This window comes from Pinus tabuliformis, chromosome Q, assembly GCF_031772625.1.
Source record: "Pinus tabuliformis cultivar Carrire ecotype Pingquan chromosome Q, CPIR1, whole genome shotgun sequence".
In the NCBI taxonomy this organism is placed as follows: domain Eukaryota; kingdom Viridiplantae; phylum Streptophyta; class Pinopsida; order Pinales; family Pinaceae; genus Pinus; species Pinus tabuliformis.
Window position 1 is genome coordinate 1,221,996,014 of NC_142296.1, and position 20,058 is coordinate 1,222,016,071.

The window sequence follows — 20,058 nt, forward strand, 5'->3', positions numbered from 1 at the left end:
AAGTAGGTTTTTAGGAATAAATTGGATGAGAATGAACAAGTGGTAAGAAATAAGGCTAGGTTTGTATGCAAAGGTGATACTCAAGTTGAGGGAATATATTTTGAAGAAACATTTTCTCCTACAACACGATTTGGGGAAATAATGTTGTTCCTTGCATTTGCAAGATTTTTTTTTCAAAGTATATTAGATGGATGTAAGACTAACCTTCTTGAATGGCGAGCTTGAAGAATAGGTTTACATAAAAATAGCCCAATTGTTTTTAGTTATTAGTAAATCTTGAGGAAGTGCACTGATTGAAAAAGGCACTATATGGACTTAAACAAGCATATAGGTCATGTTATACTAGATTAGTTAAATACATCTAGCAACAAGGATTCAAAAGAGGACAAGCTAACAATAACTTGTATATCAAATCTAAAAATCATAATCTTTTAATTTTTGTTGTTTATGTTGATGACACCATTTTAGGTAGTGATGCATATTTACTCCATATAAAAAACTTTGTGCATATGCAAGATGAATTTAAGATGCCCATGCTTAGGGAAGCCAAAGAAAGGTATATTAAACTCCTAGAGTAAGTAAACCAAAGAAATACTGAAGAAATTTAGGATGGAAGAATATTTTGTTTTTAGTACTCCCACGGTCATTGGATGTAAGATCAATAAAGATGACAAGTCACCATAGGTAAATCAAACAATGTATAATCAATAATTGCAATATTGTTGTATCTAAAAGGCTCATGTCTAGACATTATGATTTTTTTTGGTGTAGTGGCAAGGTATCAATCAGCTCCAAAACAAAGTCATCTCTTAGTTTCCAAGAGGATTTTAGATATTTAAGAGCCACGATGCATTATGGTCTATGGTATCCAAAGGGTCAATTTTTTTCATTAAATACATACACATATGCTTATTAGGCTGAAAGTGTGGATGATTGGAAAAACATAGGTGGTGTTTCCTTCTTTCTTAGATATAGATTAGTGGCTTAGTTCAATACAAAGAATATGTATAACTCTTTATTTACTGTTGATGCTAAGTAAATAACAATTTTGACAAGTCGTACTCATATTTTGTGGATGAAACTAACACTACGAGACATGAAGGTAATGTATGATAAGCCTATAGCCATTATCTATGATAATACAAGTGTCATCAACATATCCAAGAATCCTATTGTTCATTCCAAGACAAAGTATATTCCCATCAAGTATCGTTTTCTTAGAGAACTAGTAGTTGATAAGATTGTGAAGCTAGAATATATCTCAACCAAAGAACAATTTGTTGATATTTTTACCAAGCCTCTTGGTCAAGAACTTTTGAATATTTGATGAGAGAATTGGGAGTTGTGTCTCACTCTTCATTTCACTAACTTTTCTCCACTGGAAAAGAGGGTAGTTGTTCCATACGTACAAGGATGGATATAGTAATTTGAGACAAAATCGGGGGGGGTTTAAAGATTAGTAGGATAAATACAAATTCAAGAGGAGTCGTTCAAAAATAATTGGTCATAATATTGACAAGGGAAATTTATATATAGTGGAAACGAATCCATTTGATAGATCATAACATACCAAACAGGTTCACAGGAATATTAGATTGGCTAATGAAAAATAAATCATCTTTATACTGGTTTTGGGGGAGTATGGTTGTAGAAAATATTCCCAGATTCATAAGCTAAAGGGGAGAGTCACATCACATAGAAAATCAAGTATATTCATAGGTAGAAACAATGAGTTTTAGATCAAGTGTAGCAAGGGAAATTGCGCATAGAGTAAAGTGCAAATTTAAGGGGGAGCATGATGCACAATCAATTATATCCTTTTAGGGGGAGGACCTAAATGATTTTCCACTGATGTAAAAGGGGGAGAGTATGCCAACATGAAAAACATTGGAGATAATACAAATAGAGAGTGCAAAAATATCAAAAACACAAGGGGAGAAAGATGCATGATATGAGAGCATGACATGAGAAAGTGTTGCTCAATGATAAAATTTCCATCAATGACCGACATATAATGTTTCATGGCATTTCCATAAATTCCAAAGAATAGGATTTTTGCATATATAATGTCATTGATGTCAAAGGAAGTATGTTCAATGCATATGTGCAAAGTAGAGATTGAGGTGCTCCATGAAATGCTGTGGATGGGTAAATTGTTTGGGTTCATAGGAAAACCACAAAACTCCTTTGATCAAATTGAAATCCTAAAATTTCATATCTTGTGTGCATTATTTTAAATTTCTCATAAGAAAATCGAGAAGGATCACATCATCAAAAAGTGGTAGAGTTCAAAGATAAGTGGTGTGCATGTTTGAAATTCATTCGTTGTTGATTTGGTTGAGGTTGTAATACCAATAAGTTCATAAATAATGATTTTCATATGGATGCTAGTAGAGAAGGTGACATGGGTGAAAATAAGATTCCATGGCATAGTAGGCGCTTGGAAACTAAAGTAGTGACAAATGGCATAGGTGGCAGTCCAGTCAATGCTGATATGGTAGATGACTCAACAAGGATGGCACATTTAAATTGTAAAAAAAAATACATCATTCAAATGCAAGATTCACATGCATGCTATTTAATTACCTAGTTAATCACATGCATTTTATTAATTAAGGTTTAGGTTAACCTAATTAGGGATCAGCCTTAATCCCCAGCCTTGCAGCCCTAAAATGCATGTGAAGTTAAAGTAAAAGAATGAACTATGGATGGGGGTGGGGGGGGAGGGGTAATTGAAATAAAGTGAGATGGATATAGTGTTCCAACCAATAATGGTGATATAGGGAAAAGATTTTTTTAGAAAAAGTCAATGCACAAAGGAGAACTAGCTCGAGGTTTCAGTGACTGGGATGGAAATATATTTAGAAATTGACTCAGAAAGCTCATTGAAATTGATAGATGTCATCAAAGCCTTGGCTACATGGACCTCAGATGGCTTGTGATGCTAGTTGAATAAAGCCATATGGGGGTTCGAGGTTGAGATGGAATAACAATGGGGGCCACTTTATGTAAAAAGGTCTATTAGTCGATTAGAAATTTGGAGTGACAAATAAGAAAACAAGGTTGATGAGAAGCAAAAAAATAATCACCTAGGAGTCTAGGTCCAAGTTTTGACTCATGAGAACATGAAGTGAAATGCAAAAGGAAAGGAGAAATTGAAAGCTCAGTTCCATTGAATAATTCCATTGTTATAGGATTTGAATTATTGATACAATCAAACAATTAGAAATGTTGACATATTTAACCAATTTTTTCATGGGTAAAACCATGAATTATTGCCCATGGTAATTGAAGGGTCAAGCTTATAAAAGAAAAAAGAAAAACAACATGAGAAGGTTGGTTGTTGAATAGCACAATCAAGGTCAAGCAAGGAAGAAAGTTGATAATGAAAAATTCATATTGTAGAGAACTTGAATAAAAAATATACAACCACAATGTGAGAAGCAAAACTTATGGTTATGAGTTGTGTAAGGGTAGAAATGTAGAATTGTGAATGAGAGTAGCAATAAATGGTTGAGCAGAAAATTAGATTTGAATTTCTATGGTAAGTATGTTTGTCTAATTGAAGAATATTTAGTTGTTTGAGAGTTCTAGTAGTGAATTCTTGAGAAGGGTGTGCCTGAAGGTCTAAGTTTGAAAATTAATGAAATAAGGATATGATAGGAAAATAAGGTAGGTTATTACATATCATGGAGTGGGTGATTCCTTCAAGTTAGTGCTTGAAAAGAGTAGAAAGTCGGTGCCTTCAATGGGTCGATGCTTGCAATTTGTGGGAGTATGTGCTTCCAGCAAATAAGTGCTTACAAATCAGGGGAAGAGTGTCTCATTCTGGTCAGTTCTAGTAAATCTATTAGAACAACAGGTTGGATATTGCATTTACATAAAAAATAGAAGGAAGATTTGTGGTTTTCTCCCTTTAAGGGTTTCCATGTAAACATTTTTGTTTCATGAGTGTTTGTTGTTTGATTTATAATGTTGTGGTGTTATTTTTTAGGTTATAACATAAATACTTTTAAATATTGTTTAAAAAGTTACATAATACTGATTCAATCCCCCTCTCAATATTATCATGGCTCCTAATATAGATTTGTAAACATATCAAATAAATAAAAACACTTGTAATAATAGGTCAACTGAGGGACTTCAAAAAACCATTCATATTCATATAAATAACTCTACAATTCATGAAGATAGTAATGATCACACAGTTCGAAAAATTTAACATAATCATAAAGACATAGAAGGAAATCTATCCACCATGAATATGCAGTGAATTCAACACATTTCATGAGTAGTGTTGGACCATAAATCAACCAATGACATATTAGACAGTTTCATCATCCATAGGTCAAATGATTATAGGTAATTATACTTATTTGTTTTTTTTTTTTTAACCACATGGTGAATCGGTAACTATCAAGTTTAATCCACGGGAGACCCTGGATCAAACCTCATAGCTGCCACTATAACACCAAGAGCATAACCAACCACCTGCAAGTCGGGTATGCTAAGATCCTATGATTTTAGCAAGAGCAGACCCACGGTCAGGGGGGGTCCGCCCCTCTAGCCGCCACCACAGCAGGTCACTGTACTCAATGAGATTTGAACTTTTATTTGTTAAACTTGAAATGGCTGGAAACTCTAGGGACTTCGACTCTCCACCCAACCATAGGCTAGCTACAATTAAATCTTTCTTGCAACTGACCACCCTCGAGCCAAATCTATAGTCTAAGGGGATGTGTATGTAGGAGCATTCACATCCAAGGCATAATAATATAACTAGGAGAAGGAATCCACTATACAGGTGGTTTCATAGCCATAAGGAAAGCACCATAATGACTCATTTTCTCTCTTACACCCAAGATCAACGATTTATGTCTTAGTTCTAGGAGATGGAATTAACTAATTTTTGTGGTTTATCAACCACCTTCCATGGAAAGAACTGCATAGGTTTGCAGTCCACTATCTAAGTGGTTTCACAACCCTAAGGAAAGCATGACAGTGACCCATATTTCCATGTTTTGATAGCCTATCATCCAAGAAACAAGCACTAGGTGTTTCATAGCCGAAAGCATTAAAATGACCCAGTTCTCCACCGATCTCCTCATTAATCAATTAGGATTAGAGACACCATCTAGTGGACTCAACACAATCACAGGGAACACTTTCCCAACCCACAAAGCACATGTTCAATTCACACACATATTTTTTCCTTATGGTCTCCATGCTAGTAGCTTCAAACAAATCTCATCTCTAGTGTATTCACCCAAAAATACCTTATTCCTCAGATTTTGATGCTTTTCATGCTCTCTACGCATTAACTTTAGCACTAATTTCTTTTCATTCTCCACAACTACCAAAATAGTAAAGAATGAAGTCTAATCCTCTTTTATCTTCCCTCACCACCACGACCTTTTGGTTCATAGCCTCTCTCTCTCTCTCCATGTTTCACGAGGGGAATTGATGATATGCTACCGTCTCCACTTAAGATGTCCACTCCACAACTTGAATGCTCATCATCATAGACTAGTCCATGCTTGGGTAGGTAGTTATGAAAATTATGGGTGGCTGGTATGGCCTACTCTTGGCATCCCATCGGAAAACAAAACCACATGAAATAGGAACACAACAACCCTCTAGGCATGTAACAAGTACTCAATATCCCTCCCCTCAAATATTTGGATCCATATGTCCCTCCAGTCATGCTAGCTAATTAAAATTCACATTTAATTTATTGATGTTTACATATAATGTCTCAGCCAACCATAGCCTCCATGTTGGAATTACAAAGTCATAATTTTGACATTACAACAACAAGGGTAAAGTGGGGGATGCTATAATAGGGTATTACTTCATGTTCTTATGATACAGTTCAACAAGCTACAAATTAGAACAAAATTTGAGTTAATGGTGCAAAGAATTTGTAGATCCATTTGTTGCACATTTAACATGACACAGAGGAAAAAATAAACCACTGCCAATCATATAGCCACATAGGGAAGACAATATATTTCATGTTTTTAATTATTTGAAGGGAGATTTCTATGTAGTTATGGGTTCATATTCATTTTTATTATAAATTTAAAAGTTTTCCATGTATATACTATGGATTAAGGGAGCCCAACACCATTAATAGATATTTTCTAAGATATTTTGAGAAAATTATTATTACCCATATCACATATTTCGAATTTCACAATTAATGGAATTCTAAAATATGTTAGGAGTTAGCATGGATTATGGAACTATTTATAAGTTGTTGTAAGCTCTTGATAATATTTTATCTTTAAGTGGATCTATAATTAGATATTTTTCGTAACTACTTGAAAATATTCTAAGATGGATCTATATGTATATATTTGTTGTAACCGTTCCATAATATCCTATTCTCAAGTGGATCTATAATTAAATATTATTTATTTCTATTTCAAGAAAGCTCATGTATAAAAGAAAGTCATTTCAAGCAAGCTCATGTATAAACGAAAGTGCCATCTCCATTCTAAAGGGATGATTCTTAGGGCATATATTCCAAACTATCATGGCATAATATACATAATTCATGATATGTTGTTCTAATATGAATTGTAGTTTTCATAGTTTCTTGGTGGTGTGCGATTTCATTTGAGTTAGGTTGTTGTAATTTCAATTCAATGCATTGTTTTCAAAGGCAAAGGTTACTTCATTAGAGTAAAGCATTGTATAGTTAGGTAATATTTAATTTTCTTTGTGTGTTTATTTATGTATGCATATTTATTTTCTTTACCATTAATTTCCTTTATTTATTTTATGATTTATGTAAGTGTGTTTCTTTTTTGCAATAACATTTCAATTTTGACTAGTTTCTACCAAATTTTGCCAAAAACTGAGAGTTATGATGAATCAAATAGGAAGAGATTTAATCATGTGAGGGGATTTCTTATTGCCAAATGGTTTCCCATTAGCATGCTTGGTGTTCAAGTACATGATCATTAGTAAGAGTATGATCCAATGGATATTTATGGCCACCCACCTCTTCCACTATCTAAACAGTTCTTTATCTTCTTGGGATTTTTGTTATGACTTTTGGTTTCCAAGCTTTGGGGCCATTTTGAGGCTCTAAACAATGTTTTTTGGTGATTCAGGGGACCAAGGACTACCATGGAATATTCTAGCCCCATTAAGAATTTTTATTCTTTAGATATTTCTTTCTAATGAGATATCATGTGGCCCAAATGGATATTGTATGTAAAATTTGCACCCTCGGAAATTTGATATACCAACTACCTCAAGGCTTGCAAACCTTTGGGAATTTTATCTTATAGGGTTATGGTTTTGGACTTATAATATTATTTATCTATGTTAAAATACCATTCTTTCAATCTCTTGTAATAGCTTTTGTTAATGCGCATTGTTGCCATCTCTCTCTGTTTAGAGATAACTACCACCATTCTATCCAGTTTGTGTTCTACAATATTCTACTATTTCATTTATTAATAGAAGTTGGGTTTTCACTATATTATTTTACTCTATACTATATTTCTCCATGGGTGTTCCATTTAATTTACTTCATTTCATTTCATTCCTTGTACAACCTATATTAGTGGTATCAAAGCAATTTTCTCCTTGTTGTTTCTTAGTGCATGTCCTTGATGAATTTAGGGGAAAAATGGTCGGGTCTCAAGCTAGTTTCACCTAGGAATGATCAATATCACAAACCCAAGTGATATCCCATGTTAGAAGGAAAGAGAGAAAATGGAGTAGGATCACATCAATTTATTTCTTAATAAAGCGCTTACACGATAAAGGAATAATATGATGGACAATTTTTCCCAAACCCATTGACAACATCCAAGAGTAGTTGAGACACCTTCAAAAAGTGGAAATTTTGGAGATGAAAAACCCTTCAAGGTACAAGTTAACTTTGATATCTCATTATTTGAAGGCCAAATAGATGCATATTCTTGGGAGAAATGGTTAAATCTATTATTGGGTTGTTACTCTATCCAAAATTTTTTTAATGATGAGAAGACCACTTCACCCTACTAGAGGTTGTTCCCCATGTCAAATATTGGTGGGAAGGATACTAGGAAAGACAAAACAAAGATGACTATGTGATTTTCAATGTAGGACCTATTTGAAATTCTTTCATTGATACCTTAAGGAGGAATTCTACCTTATAAGGACTATGGTAACCAATGCACAAGATGAACAACTCTACTAAAAGAGAGAGACTAGAAAGTGTTGAAGTACACCAATAATTTCCATACCTTGAACTCAAATTTGGGTATTAGGGTCTCCAACAAGCACATAGTATTAAAGTACAATAGTGGCCTAGATAGGTACATCCAAACTAAGATGGTTTTCTTGGAAATTTCCTCATTGGGATCCACTTATCGATATACTATCAAAATTGAGCATAAATTGAAGCATCAGAAAAAGCAAGAGTTCAGGTCTACAAATTTGCTGCAACAAAATCCTAAAAAAGGAAACACTAACTCACAGAACAAGGGATACAATAAGGAAAACCAACCTCAAGACAACCACCCCAATTCTTATGCAAATAAGGGTAGTGGGAAGTCAAAAAAGGACACTAGAAAGTGATGTGAGTTCCACAAAATCCCTTGGCACAACAGTGATGCATGTCGCATTATATAGTCATTATTGTTGGATCTTAAATAAAAATATGTAGACTTTAGCTTTTATTCTGATTTACAGAAAGATAAAGTAAATTGGATCATTGACATAGAATCTAGTGCTAGCATCATGACCACAACTATATAACTAGAAGAGGTAGAGGAGCTTGAAGAGGGGGAGTGCCTCTTCCATTCATAAATGTGGATGAAGGGGACCCCACTCCATTTCATCATTGATAATGGGAGCCAAAAGAACTTGTTATCAACTAAGTTAACCAAGAGATCGAAGCTGCTAATAGTGCTACACCTCAACCATACACCATTTGTTGGTTGAGACATGGATGAGACATTTTATGTTAGTTACCAATGTTTCTTATCATATGAAATCCAACCCTTAAAAGGTGAGGTATTGTGTGATGTTACCCCATTTGTGATGTTATTTTAGGATAGTCTTATATGTGGAAATGTCATGTTTTTATGAGTTTCATCCTTGTAGTGTCATTGCTACTCTCGGAGGTCAGCCATACAATTTTATTGATCTCAATATAACTACTAAAAGGAAATATCTCATACTACAAAGTTTTTTCTATTCATGGTTCGATTTGAATGTGAAAGGAATGTCACTCAAACCACCATAACCTCTACACTAGGAATTTCTACATAATAGAAGAAAGTGGACAAGATTGTAGAGACATAAAAATATCTCTTCACTCCACCTATGGGGTTTCCTTTGCACTAATAGGTCAAACATTCAATTGACTTGATACTTGGTGTTCCTTTACGTAATGGCCCAATATATAGATGCTCTCCATTGGATAATAAGGAAATAAAGTGTCAGATTCATGAGCTCATCCAAAAGGGCCATATTTGACTGAAATCTTCACCTTGCAGGAGTTCAATCATGTTGGTGCAGAAGAAGGATGGGACATGGAGACTATGTATTGACTATAGAGCCCTAAAAAATTTTTCTATCAAGAGGAAATTCTCTATCCCAAGGATTGATGATATTCTTGACCAAATTAAGGGTGGAAACTTCTTTATTAAGATTGATCTAAAGTCAAGCAACTGCCAGGTTCCAATTGAAAAAACTGATGTAGGGAAGACAATATTCAAATTTGAAGAAGGCATTTTCACGTGGTTGGTCATGCCCTTTGTCTTGACTAAAACTCCAATGACATTCATGAGGATGATGGATGATATCCTATGGCTATTCACAAACTCTTTTGTGGTTGTATATTTGGATGACATCCTCATCTTCAATAGAACCTAGGAAGAACATTGGTAGCACATTCAACATGTCTTAAGCACCTTGCGACAACACAAATCATATGCCAATTTGGAAAAAGTATCATTCGGCATGTAAAAAATTCAATATTTGGGATAGATTATGGATGAATACGAGGTGCACATGGATCCAACCAAGATTCAAATCATTTGAGATTGGGCAGGCTAGATGACTCTAACATAACTTCGTATCTTCTTAGGACTTGCTATATTATACTATACGTTCAAGGTGGGGTTCTTTTATATCACTTGGCCAACAAGTCAAGTAACAAATTTTTCCTACTCTAAGTCACAATAGAAATCATTTGAGGATTTGGAACACCACGTTTTCTTTGCACCAATCATCACCCTTCTAGTCATGCAGCAACTCAATTGAGACATATCTTACTATGTTATTATGTGATCCTCACTTAATGAGGACATTTGATGGCCTATCATAGTGAAAAAAAAATTGACATTGTCTGGAGATACCCCACATATGACAAGGAAATGTGCTCCATCATCCAAGCCTATAGATAATGGAATCATTATATTGTTGCAAAGGAGACAATCATCCACACTAATTATAGGACTTTGTAATCTATGTAGACACAAGGAAAATTATAGAATGTATGACATAAAAAATGGTCCACATACCTGCAACAATTCCACTAAACATCGAATAGAATAAGGTCGACCCCTGATTGTGGCACTAACAACAATTATTGACTCTTGTGGGCACAAGACCTCTAGGTGGCCATAATTATGCAGCAATGAATCTAAATTCATTGCCACACACTAGATGGTGAATATCCATTATTTCCAATAATAAGTAGCATTTTGGGTTGAATGAGTTCTTAGTTTCATTCTAATCTCATCTTAGTCTAGTCCACCCATATTCTCTTGTGATCTTTATATCCATATCTTCTTTCTTTCATTTTTGGCTTTCCACCTTCTCTATTTTATCTTTCTTCCCCTCTTTACTTCTGTATTTTTCTTTTCCACTCTTTTATTTTTTATATTCTACCTTTATTATTCCTTCATTTTTCATTCTTCTATCTTCTCTTACTCTCTTCTCTCCTTCATTCTTTTCTCTTTTATCTTCTTTATGGCATTATCATTTCCTTCCATATCTTATTTATGCCATGTCATATCATTTCCCCCTTCTTTTCTATCCATTATATCATGTATTTTTCATTTTAAACCTTTACAACCATTGATTCTTTATCATTGATTATGACTACCCATGCCTAGTCTCTCTAATCCTAGGAATAATAGAAAATAAAAATACTAAATGACTTCATTATGGTTGTATTCCTTGATTAAATATTCAACCCATTTCGATACAAGAATAACAATTTCATGAACAAAATGAGGAAACTATTTCACCAAAAATGAGACATTCAATGGACTCTCTAGAGTACCCAAATATATTATTTTATGAACTCATTATACAGGTCTTGTATTTTATATAGTGGGACAATTTATAGAACCTCTTGACCTCCCATGATGGTTATGCTAAGATCTCATTATCATAGTACCACATTTTGAACTAGAGATATGTTTTAACTTTCATTCTTGATTTGGGATGTTGTTAGTGTAGATATTAGGTAGGTCAATTTAGGAACTTGGTGTTTGAAATTTTTGGTATGTTAATTATTGCAATGCAAAATATACACCTAAAAAATATAAAAAAACTCAGGGTATTATTTGGATGAGATAAATTGTTGACCAAACTTTTGTGGCATTTGAGAACATTAACCTCATTGAGAATAAAGTTGAGATAGCCAATTTTTGGTGGATCAAATAGATAGATACTTTAAACCTATTTCTAGAATGTATTAACCTATAAATTTATTTTACTACCCAACTTGAATAAATTCATTTTGATGTCACACAATAAATTTATTCCCCAAATACTAACTATGACTATTGAAACACTAATGATCTATCAATTGTTCATATTTGCAAACCTATTTATATTGGACATATCTATATAAACAATAACAACTAATGCTTACCCAAGCTCAGAAAGCTTTAGATGAGCCTCTGCGTAATCAGCAAAGAATGCATTCTCGTCCTGCAAAATTCATGTAATTGGAATAAGAATTTTGACTTGAAACTCTCAAAATATTAAACTCTAAAATACAACATGCGAGGCAAATTTAATTATTGTACCTTAGCATAAAGATGGACATATTTACTAAATATAGGATCCTGCAAAAGAGCCTTGTCAGAAGGGAGCTGTATCAAGCCTTCTTGTTCACCAATCAAGAGTTCCCTAATGATGCACAAGTTACCAACCATTAGACAGTAACACATGAAATGGCCCAATTATACAATAAGCTAAAGCTAATGTTAGAGGCCATACTTGAAGTAGGAATTATCAAATATTAGTGGATTTTTCGTCCATGGACCTTCGTATCCGGATCTCTCCTTGTGACATCTTCCCTGCCATAAGAAGTAAATCATTACAAGTAAATCAACAGAAACTATTATTAGGATTATGGATATGTGGTGTACTTGTAAGTTTATGAGTGCTTAAACTTTGAATATGAGATCTAATTTATAGCCTTCAACCTGGATGCAAATACTGTGGGATGATGATACAAAAACATAAAAAAGTTTGTCCATTTAGTCAAACAATGTTGTGGTAAACCTTTGATATGTGAAATAGCTTAAGGCCTCGAATCCTAGAATAATTTGGAAGATTTCCATTTTCAATAAATGAAATTAATCTAATAATAATTTACCTATTAGAAATAGTATAACATCATATTCCAAAAAAGTTAAAATATTATATTTATATGATTGAATATGAGTAGATACTTACTAAATTAAAATATTATATTTATATGATTGGATATGAGTAAATGTTCACTAAGTTAAATTACAACATCATATTTCAAAAAATTAAAAATTAGAATATTATATTTATATGATTGGAAAGAAGTAGATGTTTACTAAGTTAAATTATAACATCATATTTCAAAAAATTAAAAAAATAGAAAATTATGTTTATATGATTGAATATGAGTAGATATTTACTAAATTAAAATTTAAATTCAAATAGAATATTTACCCCTATAAACTTTATTTAAAATTGGCACATATCCAATTATTTTTGTCAATTTAATTTTACATAATTCTCAAATTATTATATCCCCAACCTCTAACTAAAAGAAGAAAAGAATTATTGCCGAGGAGAGATTATCCCAGGAATCTCATTGTTTTTTGAGATGATTAAAATATAAAAATAATTATAATCAGGGAGAGATTATTATATGCCCAACCTCTAACTAAAAGAAGAAAAGAATTATTGCCGGGGAGAGATTATCCCAGGAATCTCATTGTTTTTTGAGATGATTAAAATATAAAAATAATTACAATCAGGGAGAGATTATCACAGAGTCTCTTTGTTTTTACAGGTGATTGGGGAGAAACTATCTCAAGAATTCAATTATTACCATTATCTCATAGATCTCTTTGTCTTTAGAGATGATTAGAGAGAAATTATCTCAAACTTTTATTTGTTTTTGGAGATAACTTGTATCGATTACCGTTCTCAATAGAGGTAAAATATGATGGTTGTGTAAGTATATTTGCGTGTTGATTATTGCTTTTAATTTTAGTTTAAATTGAAAAAATTAATCTATATTTAATTTCATTCGTATTTTGTTTATAGGATATTCAAAGCTAAATCTGAATTTAAATTTTGTAATATTATATTTAAATTTAAATCTTTATTTTTATTTATAATTATATTTATTAAAAAGAAAAATTATGTTTATAATTTTTTTTGGTTTGGAGTATATTTTAAAATTAATTGTTTTTAGTGAGATTTTTTGGAAGTTTTCTTGGTGGGTTTCTCAGGTTTATTTTTTCTAAAATCTTGCAGGAATTTATTGAAATCACAAGTTTGATGAGTAACTTCTGCACAATAGAAGTGCCCTAAGGGTTTTTTGAGAGTGCTGAATCCATATATACAATAAAAAAACCAGTTTAAATAACACAAATCAAGATTTCACCTCAATTTTCAGCAGGATTCAAGTACTGGAAAGTCCAAAAAGTCGCATTAAAAACAACTCCATTTTAAAATTGCTTTTGTTTGGTTAAGAGTTTTTTTCTTTGACTTATAAAATAGGTTCACTGCCCAAGGCACTGAACAGAGATGGTAAGAGTGAAAGCCTATCCTTTACTGACCACAAGTGGAATAATTTCAAGTAGCATGATTTTCCTTTAATAATAATGAATCAGCCTACATTAACTAATGACAACTAACCCTCTCTATTTAATTAACAACTAAATTATAATTTGTTTTCTAACTCTATTAAAAAAATTCTACCCCTCACTCTTTATATTCTTTATATCATATAACTCTTTATATGATATCAAAATGAGCCTATCATAGTATAAAAATAGTGTAAAAGTCCCAAAAACCCATGTCATTTTATAGCAAACATATCTCAACTTTTTCAATGCTTACCAGAGTGTGGCCTCCAGAGAGTGCTACTATATCCTTGTCTTCCAATCCCATTCTGTTGAAAACTGTTCGAAGGTGGTCGGAACCTGCTATCAGAAATTCATGCACATTATATGAACTTGGCATTTCAGACATATGTACAAAAGACTGACTGATATCACTGAGTTTGTCATGAGAAAAATACTCCTGTTACCTCCAGTGGCATCAGGTAGCCTGCCTTCTTCAGGGATCTCATCGCTATCCTGCAGGATTCAGTAGATTTGAAAATCATTATAACTGCTACACCAAGCACATCAAAATCTATCTATCTATATATTTATGTTTTGGTAGCAGAAGACTTACTATTCTTCCTGGATGGAAAGGTACTGAGGGCCCCCCTGTAACTTCAACGGCTACAACCCCTGCAAGCTGTAGTATTTATAGTGACAATATAATTCAATTAAGGATTCGTGAATTTTAAGCAGTAGCATTTCTTCTATGTATGATTGCTAGAGAAGCTAATCGTCTAATGAAAAAAAATGAATACAATTAGAAGTTATAAATCAAAATAAATAATAAAATAGAATTCATCATAGATAAAAAAAAATTCCATAAAATTTCAGCATGTTAATTTTCGCAAGCATAATTATAATTATGTAGATATTCTTCTGAAATACTGTGTAGTATCCTGGAAGTGTCAGAAGTTTCAGCCCACACTTCACTGATTTCCATAAAATCGTTGGTAATATACAGACATTTCTGGAATCCCATACTTATGAGGTGTTAGAAGTTTCAGCCAACACTTCACCGATTTCCATAAAATCCTTGGTAATATACAGACATATCTGGAATCCCAAACTTGGAAGGTGTCAGAAGTTTCAGCCAACATTTCACCGATTTCCATAAAATCCTTTGTAATATATAGACATTTCTGGAATCCCATACTTAGTAGGTGTCAGAATTTTCAGCCAACACTTCATCGATTTCCATAAAACCCTTGGTAATAGACAGACATTTCTGGAATCCCATACTTAAGAGGTGTCAGAAGTTTCAGCCAACACTTCACCGATTTCCATAAAATCCTTGGTAAAATACAGACATTTCTGGAATCCCATACTCTCCTGTCAGAAGTTTCCATAAAATCCTTGGTAATATACAGACACTTCTGGAAATCCATACATAAGGGTTATATGAAAGTTGCAACAACTGGTTTCATTACCTGATAAAAGTCTGCATAGCTAAGAATGGAGAACTGTTCTTTAATGGGTTGAAGGAGCTTCACAGCATTGTCAAGTCCTGCGTTGGCAGCATGAGAGAGTTCCCCCTTATTCCTGATGGTTCCAAAAGGTCCTCCAGTTTTAGTGTTTGCATCATACGTCCCGGCGGAATGCCATCTGATGAATCAATTATCAAACATTAGTGTATAATTTCTCTCGCAGATCCAAATACCACCGTAGCAAGAAACTAAACAAAGTCGCTGAGAGATGCAGACTCACGCTAATCGCAGAATGAGTGGAGCGCAGTGTTTTTCTGTCCACAAAACAATACAAAAGATTTACTGATAACTCACAACCTAGTCTAATAACTCACAACTTAGTCTAATTAATAGATAACATTACTTTTTTTTCAAGTGCTTAAAGTTAAATTTGTTTAAAAATCTAGGAAAGAATTTTAAAAATTTTGTTTAATTTATAAATTTAGAGTGGAGCAATGGTTTTTCAGAGTGCTAATACATTTTAAACAACCATAGATCAAAATCATGTTCGAAATCATAACTGATTTACAAATATACATACCTACCAATAAACAACAAAAAAAATCTCGATCACGTTCGAATTGTAACGTGATTCACAAGTGTCCATACCTGCAAGTTCCAGACTAATGTTTAATGAAGCGTACCTTGGATTAATCCTCGCAGCTTTCTGCGACAGCTTTCAACAGCCAATCTGTACTCCTCGCTTACCTGAGGATATACTAACGCCATCAATCGTTCAAAAATTTCGCAACTCATTGAATGCTGCGTGTTCATACAACTTTAGGGTACAAACCTTATTCGAGTGTGCAGAATTCGGAAAAATAATGATTTGATATTTAGAAATGATTCCTTTAGGGTACAAACCTGATTCTTTTCTTCATTCTTTCTCGTCCATTAACTGGAATATTACAAATTGCTTTGGAATATGTGCAAAAGCAATTTGTTCTGTTCGTTCAAGAACCTTTGCATCCTCTTCTTTCCCACGTATATTGTTGGCCATCTGCATTATAGATCATTTTATTCTCTGATTACCTTTCACTTTTCCCTTTTCTGCATTGATTCCTGAAGCAATGAGATTTAACAACATTTGTTTGCAAATCTGTGGTGGAGAAGCCTGTCAAAAGCTGATTCCTGAAGCAATGAGATTTAACAACATTTGCCTGCAGTTTTTGCTGGAGAAGCCTGTCAAAAGCATTTCCCTTTGAATGATCAGAATCATTACTACTATTTGAGCCAAATCTGAGTTTGAACCAGCATACACCCATTTTAACTCTGGATTTGTTAAACCTTATCTGGTTCAAGAAACCATAAATATTGTTTTTAGCTTCGGCTTTTTAGCATCTTTGCCATACATCATAAATCACTTGCTAATATTTGCATAATGTTTTTAGTTTCCCTATCCATTATAGCAAATCCACAATGAGTTCTCAGCATTAAACTTCAATTGATTTCAGCAGGTAGCATCAACACTCGCAGCATTCATTATAGTTCTCAATATACTTGCTGTGCTCATGTTGCAATTGCACCTTTATTTTTCCAAATGTGTTCAGTGAATGTGGTCCTTAGTTCTCAAGATAAGGAAGATGCGATGCATAAAAACATCTAGTATTGCAGCTTAGACTCTACGCCATGAAGAATAACATTGATGAAATGAGGATGATGTTTTGGTTAATGCTTGCATTCATTCGAAGATTGAAGAGGTTAATTTAAAATTGACTGCTTGTAACTTTACTTAGTGACAAAGTAATTTGTGGAGGGACCCCTAGGGTTTATGTAGTTGAATAGGTTTAACAAGGTTATATCTCTTTCCAATGTTTTAATAATTACAAGTAAAGCGACCTCTAGGGTGTAAGTAGCTGAATAGGCTTCACGTGGTTATGTCTTTTTTCTAGATTTAATAATTTATTTTTAATTTATATCTTGTAACTTTATTTTGAGCGACAGAATATATGGAGAAGTGTTATGGGATTTACTTATTTTGATAATTGATCTATATTATAAGTAATATAAGGAATATTTAAGGTTATTTGATAATATAAAGAATATTTAAAAGGATTTAATATTTAGGTTATAAATTACTTTAATTTAAAAAAATATTTTATAATTTTTGAGGAATTTTTGTAAGTTTATGTAGTGAAATAGGTTTAATATTGTTATTTTTTCACAAGAATTGATAACTTATAAATTTCTTTAATGATATTTGGCATGATTTTGTAAATTGAATTTATCTAAGGTGTTTGGGAGAAAGGACTTTCAAGTAACATGTTGACATATAGTGGTAGGTGGAGCTTATCACTTTGATGCGTTTTCAATGGGACTGACAAGTTGTTGAAGAGGCTCAATAAAATGGGATTCTCTTGAAATTTTAATTAACCAAGTTCACAAACATGGGTTTTTTTTTTTTTGAATTTGGATTGAGTGAATTGAAAATGTTAACTAGTTGTTTTACCTTATGTTTTAAATTTGAATATAGATTTTTGTTTGCATCTTGTCTCATTATTGTGATCAATTACATTTGGCTCCCACTTGTGCCTAGATGATATGTCACTTGCTTGGATTACACGTGATTTAGTTTCCATTATCTCTCGCTCCTATATTCTTGCTTTTGCATGAAATTATCTTAGCTCATCAATATATTCATTGATTATTGGGTTATGTGATTTCAAAGTCTAATGTACTTTCATGTCTCTTCATGTAGGTTGTCATATTTTTTTCACAATGAAACCTCGAAAACAAACTAGAATCTTGGTCATCAACAAATGGCAAGAAATGACATAAGCTAGGTATTTGACAAACTCAAATGTGCTAATTAATGCATATGTAAATGGATCAACCCAAAGTATATGAAAACTATGGAAAGTTGTGTTTAATAAATAGATATCATAACAATGTAACCCACACATGACATAGAAATTGCAATAATGCACATGGTAACAATGGTGAGCAAAGTCAAAAAAACAAGGAAATGATTGAGATAACATACATGAGTTTCATCTAAGCATACTATACTCATTTCCAATCACTAAAAATCTCTTGTTGAAGTTTTGAAATGAAGCAATTCTTTTTTTCTTGTTTTTTTGATAAGTATGTTTTCTTAGAGGCTTCATTTGAAGCATAATATTAAGATCTATGCATGAGGATCTTAGTGACATTAGTTATCCAAATGAAAAATCATGTAGCAAGGAAAAAAAAATGTGCAAAGAAACTTTGATTTTGAAAAAGCATTGCTCTAAATGAAACTCATACTTTAGGAGTATTTTACTTGTTTTTAGATGGACAATCAAAATGATATTTTGAAAGTGTGTTTTTGGGCACAATAATGGAATGTGATTATGGAATTCGATTTTGAAGCTTACAAGTATGAAAATCTGGATTAAAAAAATCATCATTGAAAGTTTTTTAACCTAAGATATTATAAAAGCTATTTGAATATGAGGGCATCACAAGATAATTATGGCCTCAAAAGTGGAAATTGGGCCATCACTAACCTACTTAAAAGGGTGCACTCATTCCTAATCCTATAACCTAGTGTTGAGAGTATTGGACCTGCCAACATTCAAGGGGTCTCCCCGAAATGTGGTTCCAATTAGACCTCACACCATTTGGGATAGGAGCCCCATTTGGAATACGACCTGATTATCATTTTCTTAAAGGTTTTCCTTGGCTCTAACTGTCCCCCAAGAGAGATAGAGGAATGCATATGTTCCTTTCAAAAGAAATTAAGTGTGTCTGGTGAGTGTTTGATTGTAGGTGTCTCAAGGTTCTTCTATTCCAGAGGGAAAAGAAAGTGAGCCTCTAAGAGAGAGGTAATAGTACCACCCTAGCAAAGACACACATGAACATGAAATATCCATCTAACATCCAACGGAATAGTCCACAAAGATGCGACGGTCATTGCAACCATTACAACACATTCTCAATATGATAAGCACTAAAATAATCGAAATAGTTCAACTACTTTAGTACAGGTGAAAACAAACATGAATCATAAACATTCACAGAACAATCTTACAAATATTCATAATCCATGTATGGTGAACATGTTGGCCATTAGGCTTCATATATTAAGTGAAAGTCCCAAGACACATGTATATAATGAACATCGCTATCTCCAGTAGTGGAACATTGGAGACACTACTTGCTCCCCAAAAGAACTAGCTTATCTCTTTGATGCTTTGTGGGAGGAGCCAAGGTGAAAAGTCCTTTGCTTGTACAATGAGGGTGTATATATAACCAATGGGGTGATCCTTCACCTCACATATGACACCTTGACTACCCTCATGACTGTTTGACTTTCCTGTGACATTTAGACTTTTACATGAGTCATCATATTTTGTACATGTCCTTTCTTCTTCCACTTTACAATACATTTTGAATAAAAATTTACATAATCCACAAAAATGATGTGGCATATTATGACTCATAACATGACATGACATGACACTGATGACATAAACTGCATGATA

At 33.1% G+C, this 20,058-nt stretch overlaps 1 protein-coding gene across 2 annotated transcripts in view; it reads right to left on the minus strand.

Moving 5' to 3' along the window:
- LOC149224178 (L-ascorbate peroxidase 2, cytosolic-like) overlaps positions 1 to 16,404 on the minus strand; it is a 209,864-nt gene extending 193,460 nt beyond the window's left edge. Inside the window, exons 1-9 of one of the 2 annotated variants that reach the window (XM_089383504.1) lie at positions 16,237 to 16,404; positions 15,834 to 15,867; positions 15,557 to 15,731; positions 14,701 to 14,766; positions 14,552 to 14,600; positions 14,362 to 14,444; positions 12,247 to 12,326; positions 12,054 to 12,156; positions 11,897 to 11,955 (exon numbers count right to left, since the gene is read on the minus strand). In XM_089383504.1, the coding sequence (XP_089239630.1) occupies positions 11,897 to 11,955; positions 12,054 to 12,156; positions 12,247 to 12,326; positions 14,362 to 14,444; positions 14,552 to 14,600; positions 14,701 to 14,766; positions 15,557 to 15,731; positions 15,834 to 15,867; positions 16,237 to 16,366 (779 nt within the window). In that variant the 5' untranslated portion in view covers positions 16,367 to 16,404. Of the gene's footprint in view, positions 1 to 11,892; positions 11,956 to 12,053; positions 12,157 to 12,246; positions 12,327 to 14,361; positions 14,445 to 14,551; positions 14,601 to 14,700; positions 14,767 to 15,556; positions 15,732 to 15,833; positions 15,868 to 16,236 lie in introns of those variants that run through there. The other variant, XM_089383505.1, reaches the window with a different exon arrangement.
- Positions 16,405 to 20,058: the final 3,654 nt, after the last annotated feature.